The sequence below is a fragment of the Salvia hispanica genome, chromosome 5 (genome assembly GCF_029641045.1).
Source record: "Salvia hispanica isolate PSC_SH4W2 chromosome 5, Shi_PSC_v1, whole genome shotgun sequence".
NCBI classification, from domain to species: Eukaryota; Viridiplantae; Streptophyta; class Magnoliopsida; order Lamiales; family Lamiaceae; genus Salvia; species Salvia hispanica.
Genome location: NC_142696.1, coordinates 25,141,106 through 25,154,007, shown reverse-complemented (window position 1 = coordinate 25,154,007; position 12,902 = coordinate 25,141,106). Strand labels below are relative to the sequence as shown.

Genomic DNA, 12,902 nt, shown 5'->3' with positions numbered 1-12,902 from the left:
ATTTAGAGTGAATTAACTCATAATTTTCGTGCTCCACTCTGGGAGTGGACGGAAAAATCAGTTTTTGACAAAACTTATATTCTCTCTTCTTTCTAATCAAGGCCTTTTCGATTTTGACAAGCTTTGCCCACCCAAAGGTCATTATCTGAGTTCGGGATACAGATTAGAAGATTCATGGTTGAGTACGAAGAACATCTTGTGGAGAAGGTGCAAGCAATCGTCGATTCTTTAGAGAATCAGATCGGTAATTCTAAACCATGGGAAATTCATGAATTAGGGTTCTTATTCCTTATTTGTGAATTATATATGTTCTAGCGTGCAATTGGTTTTTTAACATGTGATTAATTGATCCCATAATCGGTCAAATAGATCTGTAGATCTGATTTATTTGTGAATGCATGACTTCTGTTGTGCAAGGGGCACTAATCCCCAACATCTTCTTCAATGATAGTAATTGATACCTGATCATTGTTTGAAGTAGTAGTAGGTATCTATACAGACTCCTCCTCAAAAGTAATGTTCCTTAACACATTCTTCCCCCCAAACTCAACATCCTCAAGGAATACTATATTTTCTCGTCCCAAATATTAGTTTCTTTTGTGGGATCATAAAATTTAAAAACCCCTAAATTTTTCTGGAAGACCAAAGTGAGAATATATGCTAAAGTCTTTAATGTCTCTTCCTAAAGCGAATGCGACAATGAAGAATGATAAATCATAATCCTTCACATATCTTTAAGAGTTTTATTTCGTCTTTTGGCTACACCACTATTGCTAGGTGATCCCGACATGGTGTACAAAAGGACGATCTCACACTCTTCCAAATAGAAGGCAAAAGGTCTTTGACATTGTTCACTTGAGCAGTCATTTTTGTCGTAGTACTCGCCACCACGGTCAGATTTGACTTTCTTAATGCTTTTGTTGAGTTGGAGCTCAACATCAGCCCTGAATATTTTGATCTTGTATAAGGCCTCAGACTTTTAATAGATTAAATGTAGGTGCCCAAAACAAGAATATTCGTCTATGAATGATATAAAATATTGTTGATCATTCCAAGAAACCGAAGGGAATGAACCACAAATGTTCGTATATATCAATTTTAAAATGTATAGCTTTATTGGCACCTAATATCTTATGTTTTGTCTGTATTCCTTCGATACATTGAACATACAAATCAAGTTCTGAAAAAGATAAGTGTATTTAATATAACATCTGACACAAGTCTCACAATCCTTTATTTTAAAATATAACCAAAATACTTGTGTCATAAATTAACCAAATTTTCATTATTTAATTTCCTTAGTCCCTTTTGATTCAACATGTAAAGCTTCTGAATATGAAGTAACATAATTGAGCATGTAAAGATTGTTATATGCATTTGATAAACAATGCTCACAATACTAGAATTATTTGAAGAAAGAACTTAACTATTTCTGAATGAACAAGAGAAACCAAATTTGTCCTAGGCAGAAACAGAAATAAAGTACCCTTCAAAACCAAAACCAGAATAATTCAATTCTCTAATAACAATTTACAATGTCCAATAGTCTCTACTTCCACCAATTTATCATATCCCACATAGATGTATCTTTCAACATCAATTGACTTTCGGTAGCTTAGACAACCTTGCACCTTATGTGAGTAGTAGCACTAGAATCTACCCAGTAAATATCATTAGGGACTAAATCCAAATTAACTTCAAAACATACCAAACAAGAATTGTAACTTCCTTTGTATGCCATGCGTGATATTTGTCACAATTCTCCTTTTTATATCCATGTTTACCACAAAAAGAAACAACTATCATTATCCTTATGTTGTTTCTTTTCTAATGAACCTTATGCATAGTAGCATTCTCAATACACTCTGTTAATGTCCTTTTACTTTATTTCTTGAGATATTAACCAGATATGCAACACCAAATGCACAAACAATTCTTTAAAATTCAAACTGAAGTGAAGCAACGTGAGAGATTTGCATAATGTGCTCCCTTATGTTGCCCTTGCCCTTATACTTTATTGAGATCAAGCATGCTTGTCTCAGCCTTATCGTTTTTCTCAAAACGCTTCTTAATTTGGCAAGGTATTCACTGGCCTTAGTAATATTCTAAGATGTAGTGCCTTGAAAGGCTTCTAGGATGCTATACTTAATGATCATTAAACTTACGCGATTCCAGCATTTGTATTTCTCATAGTTTCTCCTTTGATCAAGAGTACTATTATCCATACGAGAAACAAATAGCTCGATCCTTAGCACATAATCTAGATCCATGCAACCCAAAGTAATTAGAATATTATCTTTCCAACCCATTAAAATTTGACCCATTAAACACTAACATATTGTTCATGTTGGAAGAAGTTGTAGGGGTAGATATCATGACATAATAGAAAATCAAAACCGAAATAATTGTCATGTTCACGTAATAAAATTCAAATAAGAAGGTAACATCTCGACGTACCGACACAATATTCATATCAAGTCTTTGGATAGTAATATAAACTTGTAAGTGGCAACCTCTTTGTAGTGATCAAACACTGACAATACGATCATGTCAAGTAATGTCCACCTTTGAGCATCACAATTACTTACACGAAAACTAGATAATTGTCACCTATTAATCACCACAGGTATATGTGTATCTCGTGCCAAATATTAATCTTCCTTTGGGCCGACTAATATACGCATTAAAATACACACACACATCACCGTCCTAATATTCGCAATAAAGAAGTCTAGACAAGAGAGGTTACTTTTGCAACGTCTTGCTTCGACTAATCTACTTTGAACATTAGTAAAACATTATGAGGTCCAGAGCCCTTATCCTAGCGGCAATGAGCTTAGACATCAATGTATGAGGTGCTGATTTCAAGCCCTCTTGACGTCATTTGTAATTTCCCCCATTGTTAGGAGTTTATTTGTAATTTCCTCCTTCGTATAGGAGTTAATTTTTATTTTTTATTTAAAAAAAAAAAATCTTTTGACAATTATGTGAACTTGCAAGTGACAACTTCCTTATAGTGATCACACTGACAATAAAATCATGTCAAATAGTGTCCACCTTTGGGCATCACACTACTTACACGAAAGCTGAATAATTGCCACATATTTATCACCAAAGGTATGTGTGATCTCGTGCCAAATATTAATCTTCCTTTGGGCCGACTAATATCCACATTAAAACACACACATCAATAAAAGGAACATGAGATGCACCAAAATTATTGAATTTAAAATTTTAAAACTGAATACAAACGCTTGCAAGCAAGTCGATGATAATTTTCCGGAATACAGTGGCTAGCCAACGAGGCGCTGGGTTCGCATACCTTGCAAACTCAGCAAGTCGTTAAATCCTTACGGCCAGCACAATAGCTCCCTAGAAAATCACAAATTGCCGACTCCTAATAGGATTCCATATAATTTTTTCAAATCCGATTTTCACTAAAATCGACAAAATCCAAATTTTTTATGTTTTCCAAGAACGAAGCCAATGAATATAACAGCCAGAAACAACATCAAAACAATCAAAGAAATCCATAAAACACAAACTCTAAATTTTATGGATTCGTCAAGACAAGCCAGAACGAAACTCTAATTTTCTAACAAGAGAATACACAATTTGCAAATCCTAAAATTTGACCCATTAAACACTAACATATTGTTCATGTTGGAAGAAGTTGTAGGGGTAGATATCATGACATAATAGAAAATCAAAACCGAAATAATTGTCATGTTCACGTAATAAAATTCAAATAAGAAGGTAACATCTCGAGGTACCGACACAATATTCATATCAAGTCTTTGGATAGTAATATAAACTTGTAAGTGGCAACCTCTTTGTAGTGATCAAACACTGACAATACGATCATGTCAAGTAATGTCCACCTTTGAGCATCACAATTACTTACACGAAAACTAGATAATTGTCACCTATTAATCACCACAGGTATATGTGTATCTCGTGCCAAATATTAATCTTCCTTTGGGCCGACTAATATACGCATTAAAATACACACACACATCACCGTCCTAATATTCGCAATAAAGAAGTCTAGACAAGAGAGGTTACTTTTGCAACGTCTTGCTTCGACTAATCTACTTTGAACATTAGTAAAACATTATGAGGTCCAGAGCCCTTATCCTAGCGGCAATGAGCTTAGACATCAATGTATGAGGTGCTGATTTCAAGCCCTCTTGACGTCATTTGTAATTTCCCCCATTGTTAGGAGTTTATTTGTAATTTCCTCCTTCGTATAGGAGTTAATTTTTATTTTTTATTTAAAAAAAAAAAATCTTTTGACAATTATGTGAACTTGCAAGTGACAACTTCCTTATAGTGATCACACTAACAATAAAATCATGTCAAATAGTGTCCACCTTTGGGCATCACACTACTTACACGAAAGCTGAATAATTGTCACATATTTATCACCAAAGGTATGTGTGATCTCGTGCCAAATATTAATCTTCCTTTGGGCCGACTAATATCCCCATTAAAACACACACATCAATAAAAGGAACATGAGATGCACCAAAATTATTGAATTTAAAATTTTAAAACTGAATACAAACGCTTGCAAGCAAGTCGATGATAATTTTCCGGAATACAGTGGCTAGCCAACGAGGCGCTGGGTTCGCATACCTTGCAAACTCAGCAAGTCGTTAAATCCTTACGGCCAGCACAATAGCTCCCTAGCAAATCGCAAATTGCCGACTCCTAATAGGATTCCATATAATTTTTTCAAATCCGATTTTCACTAAAATCGACAAAATCCAAATATTTTATGTTTTCCAAGAACGAAGCCAATGAATATAACAGCCAGAAACAACATCAAAACAATCAAAGAAATCCATAAAACACAAACTCTAAATTTTATGGATTCATCAAGACAAGCCAGAACGAAACTCTAATTTTCTAACAAGAGAATACACAATTTGCAAATCCTCAACGTAAACCAAACAACAGAACATATAAGCATAAACATGAATATCAATTCTCAACTAAACTGGCATAAAATCATGAATTGATAATACAATTTATCAATCGAAACAGTTATATGCGTTTGTAATCACAATAATTAACTCGACGCCGACAACCATTCAACAACCATGAATGGAGTTCTCAATTTACCAACTCTCCACGTGTAATACCCGCACCCTTAATTCCTTTCTTTCGTTTTGTTATTGTCGAACTAAAGATGTAAGTTCTCTACATCAACGAGTGAAGGCTCTACATCAACGACCCTATGGGAAATTGCAACCCCTAGAGATTCCCGAGTGGAAATGGGAGCACATTGCGATGGACTTCGTTACAGGATTGCCAAAGTCACAACGAGGAAATACTGCTATTTGGGTGAGTATAGATCGTCTCACCAAAAGCGCTCACTTCGTACCAGTTCGTATCACTTACGAATCGGACAAGTTAGCTCAAATCTATGTGCAAGAGATCATACGATTACATGGAATACCGGTGACGATCACATCAGACCGTGACCCGAAATTTACTTCTAGGTTTTGGATAAGCCTGTAGCAAGAGCTGGGCACCAGGTTGAATTTCAGTACGGCATTCCATCCACAGATTGATGGGCAGTCTGAGAGGACAATCCAGACCTTGGAAGATATGTTAAGGGCCATAGTGCTCGACCGCAGAGGAAAAAGGGAGCCAGTACTGCCACTTATAGAGTTTGCTTACAACAACAGTTATCAGGCAACTATAAACATGGCCCCATATGAAGCACTGTATGGGAGGAAATGTAGATCACCACTTTACTGGGATGATGTCGGTGAGAGAAAGACGCTTGGACCGGACTCTGTAGAGGAAATGATAGAGATCGTCCGCCAGATCCGGGAGAGAATCAAGGAAGCTCAAGATAGGCAAAAGTCTTACGCAGATGCTCGCCGAACCGATCTGCAGTTCAAGGCGGGAGACAAAGTTTTTCTGAAGGTATCCCCGTCTAAAGGAATTACGAGATTTGGCGTCAAGGGCAAGCTAAGACCACGTTTCATCGGACCCTACGAGATTCTAGAAGGAGTCGGCCCTGTGGCGTATAGATTGGCACTCCCACCAAATTTCGGGAACGTGCACAATGTTTTTCACGTGTCTCAATTGAGGAAATATGTGTTCGACCCAAAACACATAGTCCACCAAAAGGAGATGGTTTTGGAACCAGACTTAAGCTATGAAGAGAAGCCAGAGGCAATCTTGGATAGAAAGGTTAAGGAATTGAGGAATAAGTCTATTGTAACAGTGAAAGTTTTATGGAAGCATCATGGTTACGAGGAAGCATCATTGTCAAGATGAAGGAAAAGTACCCAAAGCTTTTTGAGTAGCATAAGCAAAATTTCGGGACGAAATTTTTGTTAAGGAGGGTAGAATGTAATACCCGCACCCTTAATTCCTTTCTTTCGTTTTGTTATTGTCGAACTAAAGATGTAAGTTCTCTTTTCACGAAGGGTTATTGGAACTCGAGCCCTTGTTATGGGATTTAATTCTTTTTAGTTGCAAGAACTAAACAATTGGACTTTGCAATGTAAAGTATCACGAATTTTCGAATAGAAATCTCGAAAAAAAAACAATTAACGAGCAACTAATGTTCAAATGCTTCAATACATAGAACAAGCTTAACTAATAAACAAAAAAAAAAAATACATATATATGTTGCATGGATCAAGTCCCAAAGAAAAGAAAAGAAAAATATATATATGAAATTGTGGAGTGTTTCTCGGCCTTGTTCCTCCAGGCCCGATTTAGGGCCCGTTTCGGGCAGCCCGTCGGCCATTCGGTGAATCCGAGCCCACTCGAGATGCAGTTGGATGGGAGCTAAGTTTTCCTCTCACCTACATTATGTAAACAAGCTTTAATGTCCATGGGACAAGAATGATTAATAGAACACTTATGGAGGGAAAGAAAACAAACCTTTCTTTTTCCTTGAAGACCAAGAACTTGCCAAAAACAGGGGGATTTCCAGCCTGCAAACCCTTCATAATGCAGCCCCTTGGCACAACATCCCCTGCCTCTCTGCAATCAAACAACCCCAATTAATAACTAGTACTAAGTACCCATATAATGCCAAATTTGCAGCCAAGAAGGAGGGGCAATGGGATCATTAAAGTGGGATTTTCTGCAGCATAACAACAAGTGATACAACAGCCCCATTTAAGTCCCCATAGTACACCACAATCAGCCTATAAAATCCCCTCCACACCGCCTATGAACTCCTTCACACACACAACAAATCCAGCAAATTTCTTTGAGAAAATTTGAGAGTGAAATTTCTAGGAAAAGAGGGCAGTGAGCGAGCTAAGATCAGGAGCACTCCATCCCTCCTTTTGGTCCCTTTCACCACAACAGGTAAATCATCAACACCCTCCATGTCACTCCTTTTCATCCATGTAAACACCTCCACACCCCAACACCTTATCTTGCATCATGTTTAGAACAATCATAACATAGTACAAGAACTTAGTAGCACAAGTGTTAACTACACTAATTTTCAGCCTCACAACAAGTAGCAAGCTTTAATAATCAAGGGATCAACATTTCTTAGCCAAACTCAAAGGGTAATTGCAGATTAGTAAAGCCCCAGTAAAGCTCCAACTCTTGGAATCATAGAAACAACACTTAACATAACAAGATAAACAACTCAAGCTCATTCCAGTGAGTTAAGCTCCACAATCAAGTCGTTAGTCACATTGCTACTGCTCCAAGTTTTTAAACGAAATGCTAAGGAATGAAAGGAGTGAAAGAACTTAGCTTTAAAAAAAAATTTATGCTTGAGCTGCCCGATCTGGACAACGACGGAGGGCTGCGAGGCGACGGCGAGCCGCCGCGCGGGCAGCAGCGGTGGTGGAGTGAGCAAGACAGAGAGGGACGCCGCCGGAGGCGGATGGCGGCGTTGGATAGAGGCGCCGTTTCCAAAACCTCGCGCGACGGCGGGACTCGCTGGCACGAGCCGTCGGCGACTCCATGACGCCGAGGAGCTGAAGCCGGCGGTGATTCGGCGACCAAGTGAGGCGGCGATTCCGCCGAGAGGAAGAAGGGGAAGAAGTTGGGGATTTCAATTCTCCAATTTAGGGATTTTTGTCTTGTGATATTGAGAGAGAGAGGTCGATGGAATTGGGGGAAAGGGAGTATTTTGGGCCTCTTCTTGGGCCTCTATTAATTACATGCATGGGCTAAGGTTTTATTCTAAAGAATGGACTAATTCTTAAATAATCTAAGAAGTTGGGCTAATAATTAAAATAAAATGGGAGTTGGCTTTAGCCTAATTAAATCATGAGCCCACTTATGTTGCTCAATCAAATAATTGAGGTTAAGTAATGGTCCGCTAAATTATTTCCATGATGATAAATTTAATTCCCGGACTTTAGTATTAACGCTCGAATAAGTTATGTACGAAATGATGAAAAGACCTCGAGTCTATGTTAGTGCTTGAATAAAATATATAGGAGGTAACGCTCTTTCGTTAAACGAATAATTGGTAGACCTCCACACCAAACTAAATCGCAAGATTTATTTAGTGCTCAAGGACTTTTTATGAATTAAGGAAAAGGAATAAAATGACCACGCACTTAGGATGCATCCATGTTTAAGCTTAATGGATATCTCAAAATCTAAGTAAGTATTATTTTTATTTCCTAAAGGGACGTCTTCACACGTCGTCTAAGACCAAGTTAAGGAAATTTCGGAAGGAGCTTTAGCTTTTGAGGTGGGCATTTCTTTCAAAAACGTGATTTCAGTATGAAAATGTGAATCTTTGCTCAAGTATGTTGTCATGCCATGTTTTGTTTTATGATTACCTATCTGCTTGGCTATGCCAATTTAAGTTAAATCGAATTCGGGTCCCAGTAGGGCCGCAAACCCTACTCGGACTAGTGTACACATAAGGGGACCGTGAGCTAACAAAGGAGTTGGCCGGTCCAGTGACCGTCGTGGAATGTGGCCACATTTCCGGTTCACATCAGTTTCAGATATGGTATATCTATGTTATGTGATTGCGCAATCAAATCTTTACTAAAGGAAAAGTATTTTAGTGACTCGGGTCTTTTAAGTAAAACCCCGTGATCACTCAACTGTGGCATTGACAATTAAAGATAGAACTATTTTTGGCAATGTGCCCACTGAGTATATCAAATACTCAGCCCTGCATGTTATTTTCAAATGTGCAGGTTGAACGTGGACGAGCAGGCGAAGGTGTTGGGACAAGCATTTTAAATAAGTAGTTAGGTAGCCCAAAGTAGCATGTCTTCATACGTGCTATTTTGTCTTGGACTCTTCCGCTGCAAATCTAGAGTTATGTGCTAGAAAGCTATGAACTTAATCTTGATACTCTGAACACGTTTTGACTATGTACCCATATGCCTTTGATACTATTGATTTAAGTGATTTCATCCTTTTTATTTTTGTCCCTTGATTACTGAGAAATGTTTAGTCGCGAAATAGCTACGCTCACTAGCACTAGGGAGTTGTGGTCGTGACACCACGTGAATTCTCCACAATCAAAACCAACAAGAATTAATTCAATTCTTTACAGTAAAGAAAGCTAAAGATCTCAATTGTGAATGAATTAACAAAACAAAAACCTTGAGCGGCGGCTGTCAATAGATTAAGGTAACACATTGTAATGATTAACAAATAATCAAATAAAACTTGCACATGCTGCGGCGCTGAGTTTTGTTACATAAAACTAGTTTTCGAGATTAGGTATACACAAATCAATTCATCAAGACAGAAGAAAATTTTGACATTGAATTTAAATTTTATTCACCGTCGATTAAACAAATCCATAAAACCAAACCTTAATTTTATGGATTTACAGGAACAAACAATAATTAAAACCTTAATTCTTCTTTTTCCAATTCTCAGAGAATCATCAATAGAGTGACTCCCATACCACTTATTGGAATAATTGAATGAACATTTACATAAAACTCTCTACGATGATTAACGAGAACGATGGAGAAGGAACATAAACCGTAGAGTGCGTACCTTGATCCATAACGAATTGAAAGGTGAAATTGCTTTGCAGCGGCTATGGATCTTCCAAAGGATCAGAAACATTCTTCGCAATAGTCTGCCGAGAGAATACAGAGATATCGAATGTTCTTCTGGCGTCTTGGGACCATAACCCTAGCTTACATTTTTATTAAATATAAACCCATTTATTTTCTATTCGACACCTCATCATATATAAAATCATATATGGTATCTAGACTTATTTAAATAACAAATAAATACACTTTAGCCTCAACCTTAATCTTTAATAGATCACTTTATTTGGACTAGATAGCCATACACATTAAATTAGTCACGTGGAAGCCCAAAAATTTTAACATGAGATGCATATTTGATTTTATTTTGAAACTTTATACTTTTCTTGTCACTTTATTCTCTCTACATCTTTGTTACTTGATCCCGTCTTTTACTTTATGTACTCCACTTCACATATATCTTCTTCTTTTTTTGTGCCAAAAATAGCATCTAATAACACAGAATGAAAGGATATTAAGAAGAATCATTTTCGCAATGAAGCTAATAGTTTAAATATCATTGAGATTTTTTTCAAGTTCAACTCTTCTCAACATCAAGCTTGGAACGTGTCAGTTCACGGTTGAACCAAGTGATCCAGTCCGGATATTAAAATATCGACATTACGTTATCTAAAAAACATGTGAAGTCGCTACAACAAACAAAGGACACTTTATATGGATTATGACTCCACTAGACTCACTCACATCTAAATCCTTAATTTTCGCTCCATTAGGCAATCCAAAATTGAACTTGTGTACCAACTTGGCTAATGTGAGCTCATCCACCGCCATCACGAAGGTAATACCAGGGCAACCCCTCCTGCCTGCTCCAAACGGAGTCAACTCAAAATGCAGACCTCTAATGTTTACGCTCATTTCAAGGAATCTCTCCGGACGAAATTCCTCAGGATTTATCCACAATGACGGGTCCCTAGAAATTGCCCAAACGTTAATCATCACACGTGTACCAGATGCGACGTCATAGCCCAATACTCTTGTGTCTTGAGTTAATTCACGAGGGAGCAACAATGGCCCCGACGAATGCAACCTTAGACTCTCCGTTATCACTGCTTTCAGATAAGGCATTTTCTCCAAGTCTTGCTCATCAATTTCATCCTTATTTCCAGCTACTTCTCTCACTTCATTTTGTAATGTTTTCATTGTTTCTGGATTTCGAATCAGCTCCGTCATCGCCCACTCAAGAGCTGTATATGTAGTATCAGTTCCTGCAACAAACATATCCTGCAACAAACATATCCTGCAAAAGAAATATCCAATCAAAATAGAAAGAAATTTTCAATCAAAATAGGGCAGGCATAATAATGAAATACCATGGTTTAAGAACACTATATAAAACTATTTGTGTGTAAGAAAATATAAATTGGTTAAAATCCTAGTTAAAACACACGAGTATTTCTATAAGAAAACACATGAGTATTTATATTGGAAAACAAAAGCATACATATGGTAAAAGAGATGCATTCATACCAAAACAGTAGCTTTGATAGTGTCATGTTCAATAGGGGTGCGGCTTGCATTCTCTCTTTGAAAATCAAGCAATATGTCAACAAAATCCAGCTCACCACCATCTCCCTCTCTCCTCTCCCTAACTCTATGTTCTTGAATCACAACCTCCAAAAACCTATCCATCTTCTTAGCAGCTCTTTCTACTCTCTTATCCAAACCATCAAACCTTCTCATCCATCTCAACCATGGAATATACTCCCACAAAGGTAAAATCCCCACCAAATCCCCAAACTCACCAAAAATATCCTTGAAATCACTCCCCAAACTATACTCTTTTCCAAGCGCCACCCTACAAATCACATCGATCGTCAAAGACTGAATGACGTCGCTCAAGTTCACAGGCTTTAATGATGCACCCAACCTTCTGATCTTGTCGACCATGAGGGAAGTCTCTTCTTCCCTCACGCCACGATAGGATTGAACCCTTTTGTTGCTCAGCAGATGAAGCACACAAATGCTGCGGATCTGGCGCCAGTGTTCTCCATACGGTGCGAAAGCCATATCCTGGTTGTTGTAGAACAGCCGGCTCGCGACGCTGAATTGGGGCCTGTTTGAGAAGATCAAGTCCTGGTGTTTCATGATCTCACGAGCTGCCTCAGCCGAGGAGGCGATGAGAACAGGAACCTTGCCGAAGTGGAGCAGCATTAGGGGTCCGTAGCGGCGGGAGAGTGACTGAAGGGATCTGTGGGGGGCTGAGCTCAGCTGGTGGAGGTTTCCGATGACAGGGAGCTTTGGGGGAGAAGGTGGCAGCCTTCCCCGGGGCTTCGGGGAGTTGCTGCGGCGCCATTTGTGGAGGAAGAAGAATAAGATGGATGCGGAGAGTAGCACAGCCAAGAAATGTGAGATAGCAATCATTTTTGGTTTGGAGAAACTAATGTGCAAACTGCAAAGAGAAAGGTTTCCTAGATGCCCTTAAATAATAAATTGATGAGAAAGTCAACTGAGAGTAATAATTTCTTTAGAGATATTTTGTTATTTTTAGACATAAGATTGGCCTTGTAATTAATGAGAGATATCATAAAGAGGTAGTTCCAAATTTAAATATGGGATTAAATTTGCTATCCTTCTAAAATATGAGAGGAAGAGGGAGTGTTATATTGCTAACTCAATATCTAATTGCTAACTACAACTAAATAATAGCCATTAGAATTCAAATTAAGGGCCTAGATCATCAACCAAGAAATATCAATACGATAAAAAAAAAACATCAATAAAGCCATAGGATTAATTCTATAAAATATCAATAGGGGTATTAATGTCAATTAACTACATGTTTAGTTATAACTAACTTTTAAAAGAAATCCCAAAACTTTAAATTCATATAACATATATCAAATTAAAGATAATTTT

The 12,902-nt window shown here is 37.7% G+C and overlaps 1 protein-coding gene and 1 long non-coding RNA gene across 2 annotated transcripts; both read right to left on the bottom strand.

The window, feature by feature from the left end:
* Positions 1-6,527: 6,527 nt before the first annotated feature.
* On the bottom strand, positions 6,528-8,100 carry LOC125186938 (uncharacterized). Its single transcript, XR_007170534.2, has 2 exons — positions 6,913-8,100; positions 6,528-6,833 (listed from the first exon to the last, which is right to left on the bottom strand). It is a non-coding gene; the product is annotated as an uncharacterized LOC125186938 (long non-coding RNA).
* A 2,555-nt stretch (positions 8,101-10,655) lies between these two features.
* On the bottom strand, positions 10,656-12,407 carry LOC125186105 (cytochrome P450 71A6-like). Its single transcript, XM_048082420.2, has 2 exons — positions 11,514-12,407; positions 10,656-11,267 (listed from the first exon to the last, which is right to left on the bottom strand). Exons 1-2 carry the CDS (start codon positions 12,405-12,407, stop codon positions 10,656-10,658), a joined length of 1,506 nt encoding a protein of 501 aa, XP_047938377.2.
* Between the last annotated feature and the right edge of the window lie 495 nt (positions 12,408-12,902).

Coding starts and splice junctions, on each gene's coding strand:
- LOC125186105 (XM_048082420.2), bottom strand. CDS start 12,407: ATGATTGCTATCTCACATTTCTTGGCTGTGCTACTCTCCGCATCCATC. Junction 11,268..11,513: donor CTATCAAAGCTACTGTTTTG/GTATGAATGCAT, acceptor TGTTTGTTGCAG/GATATGTTTGTTGCAGGAAC.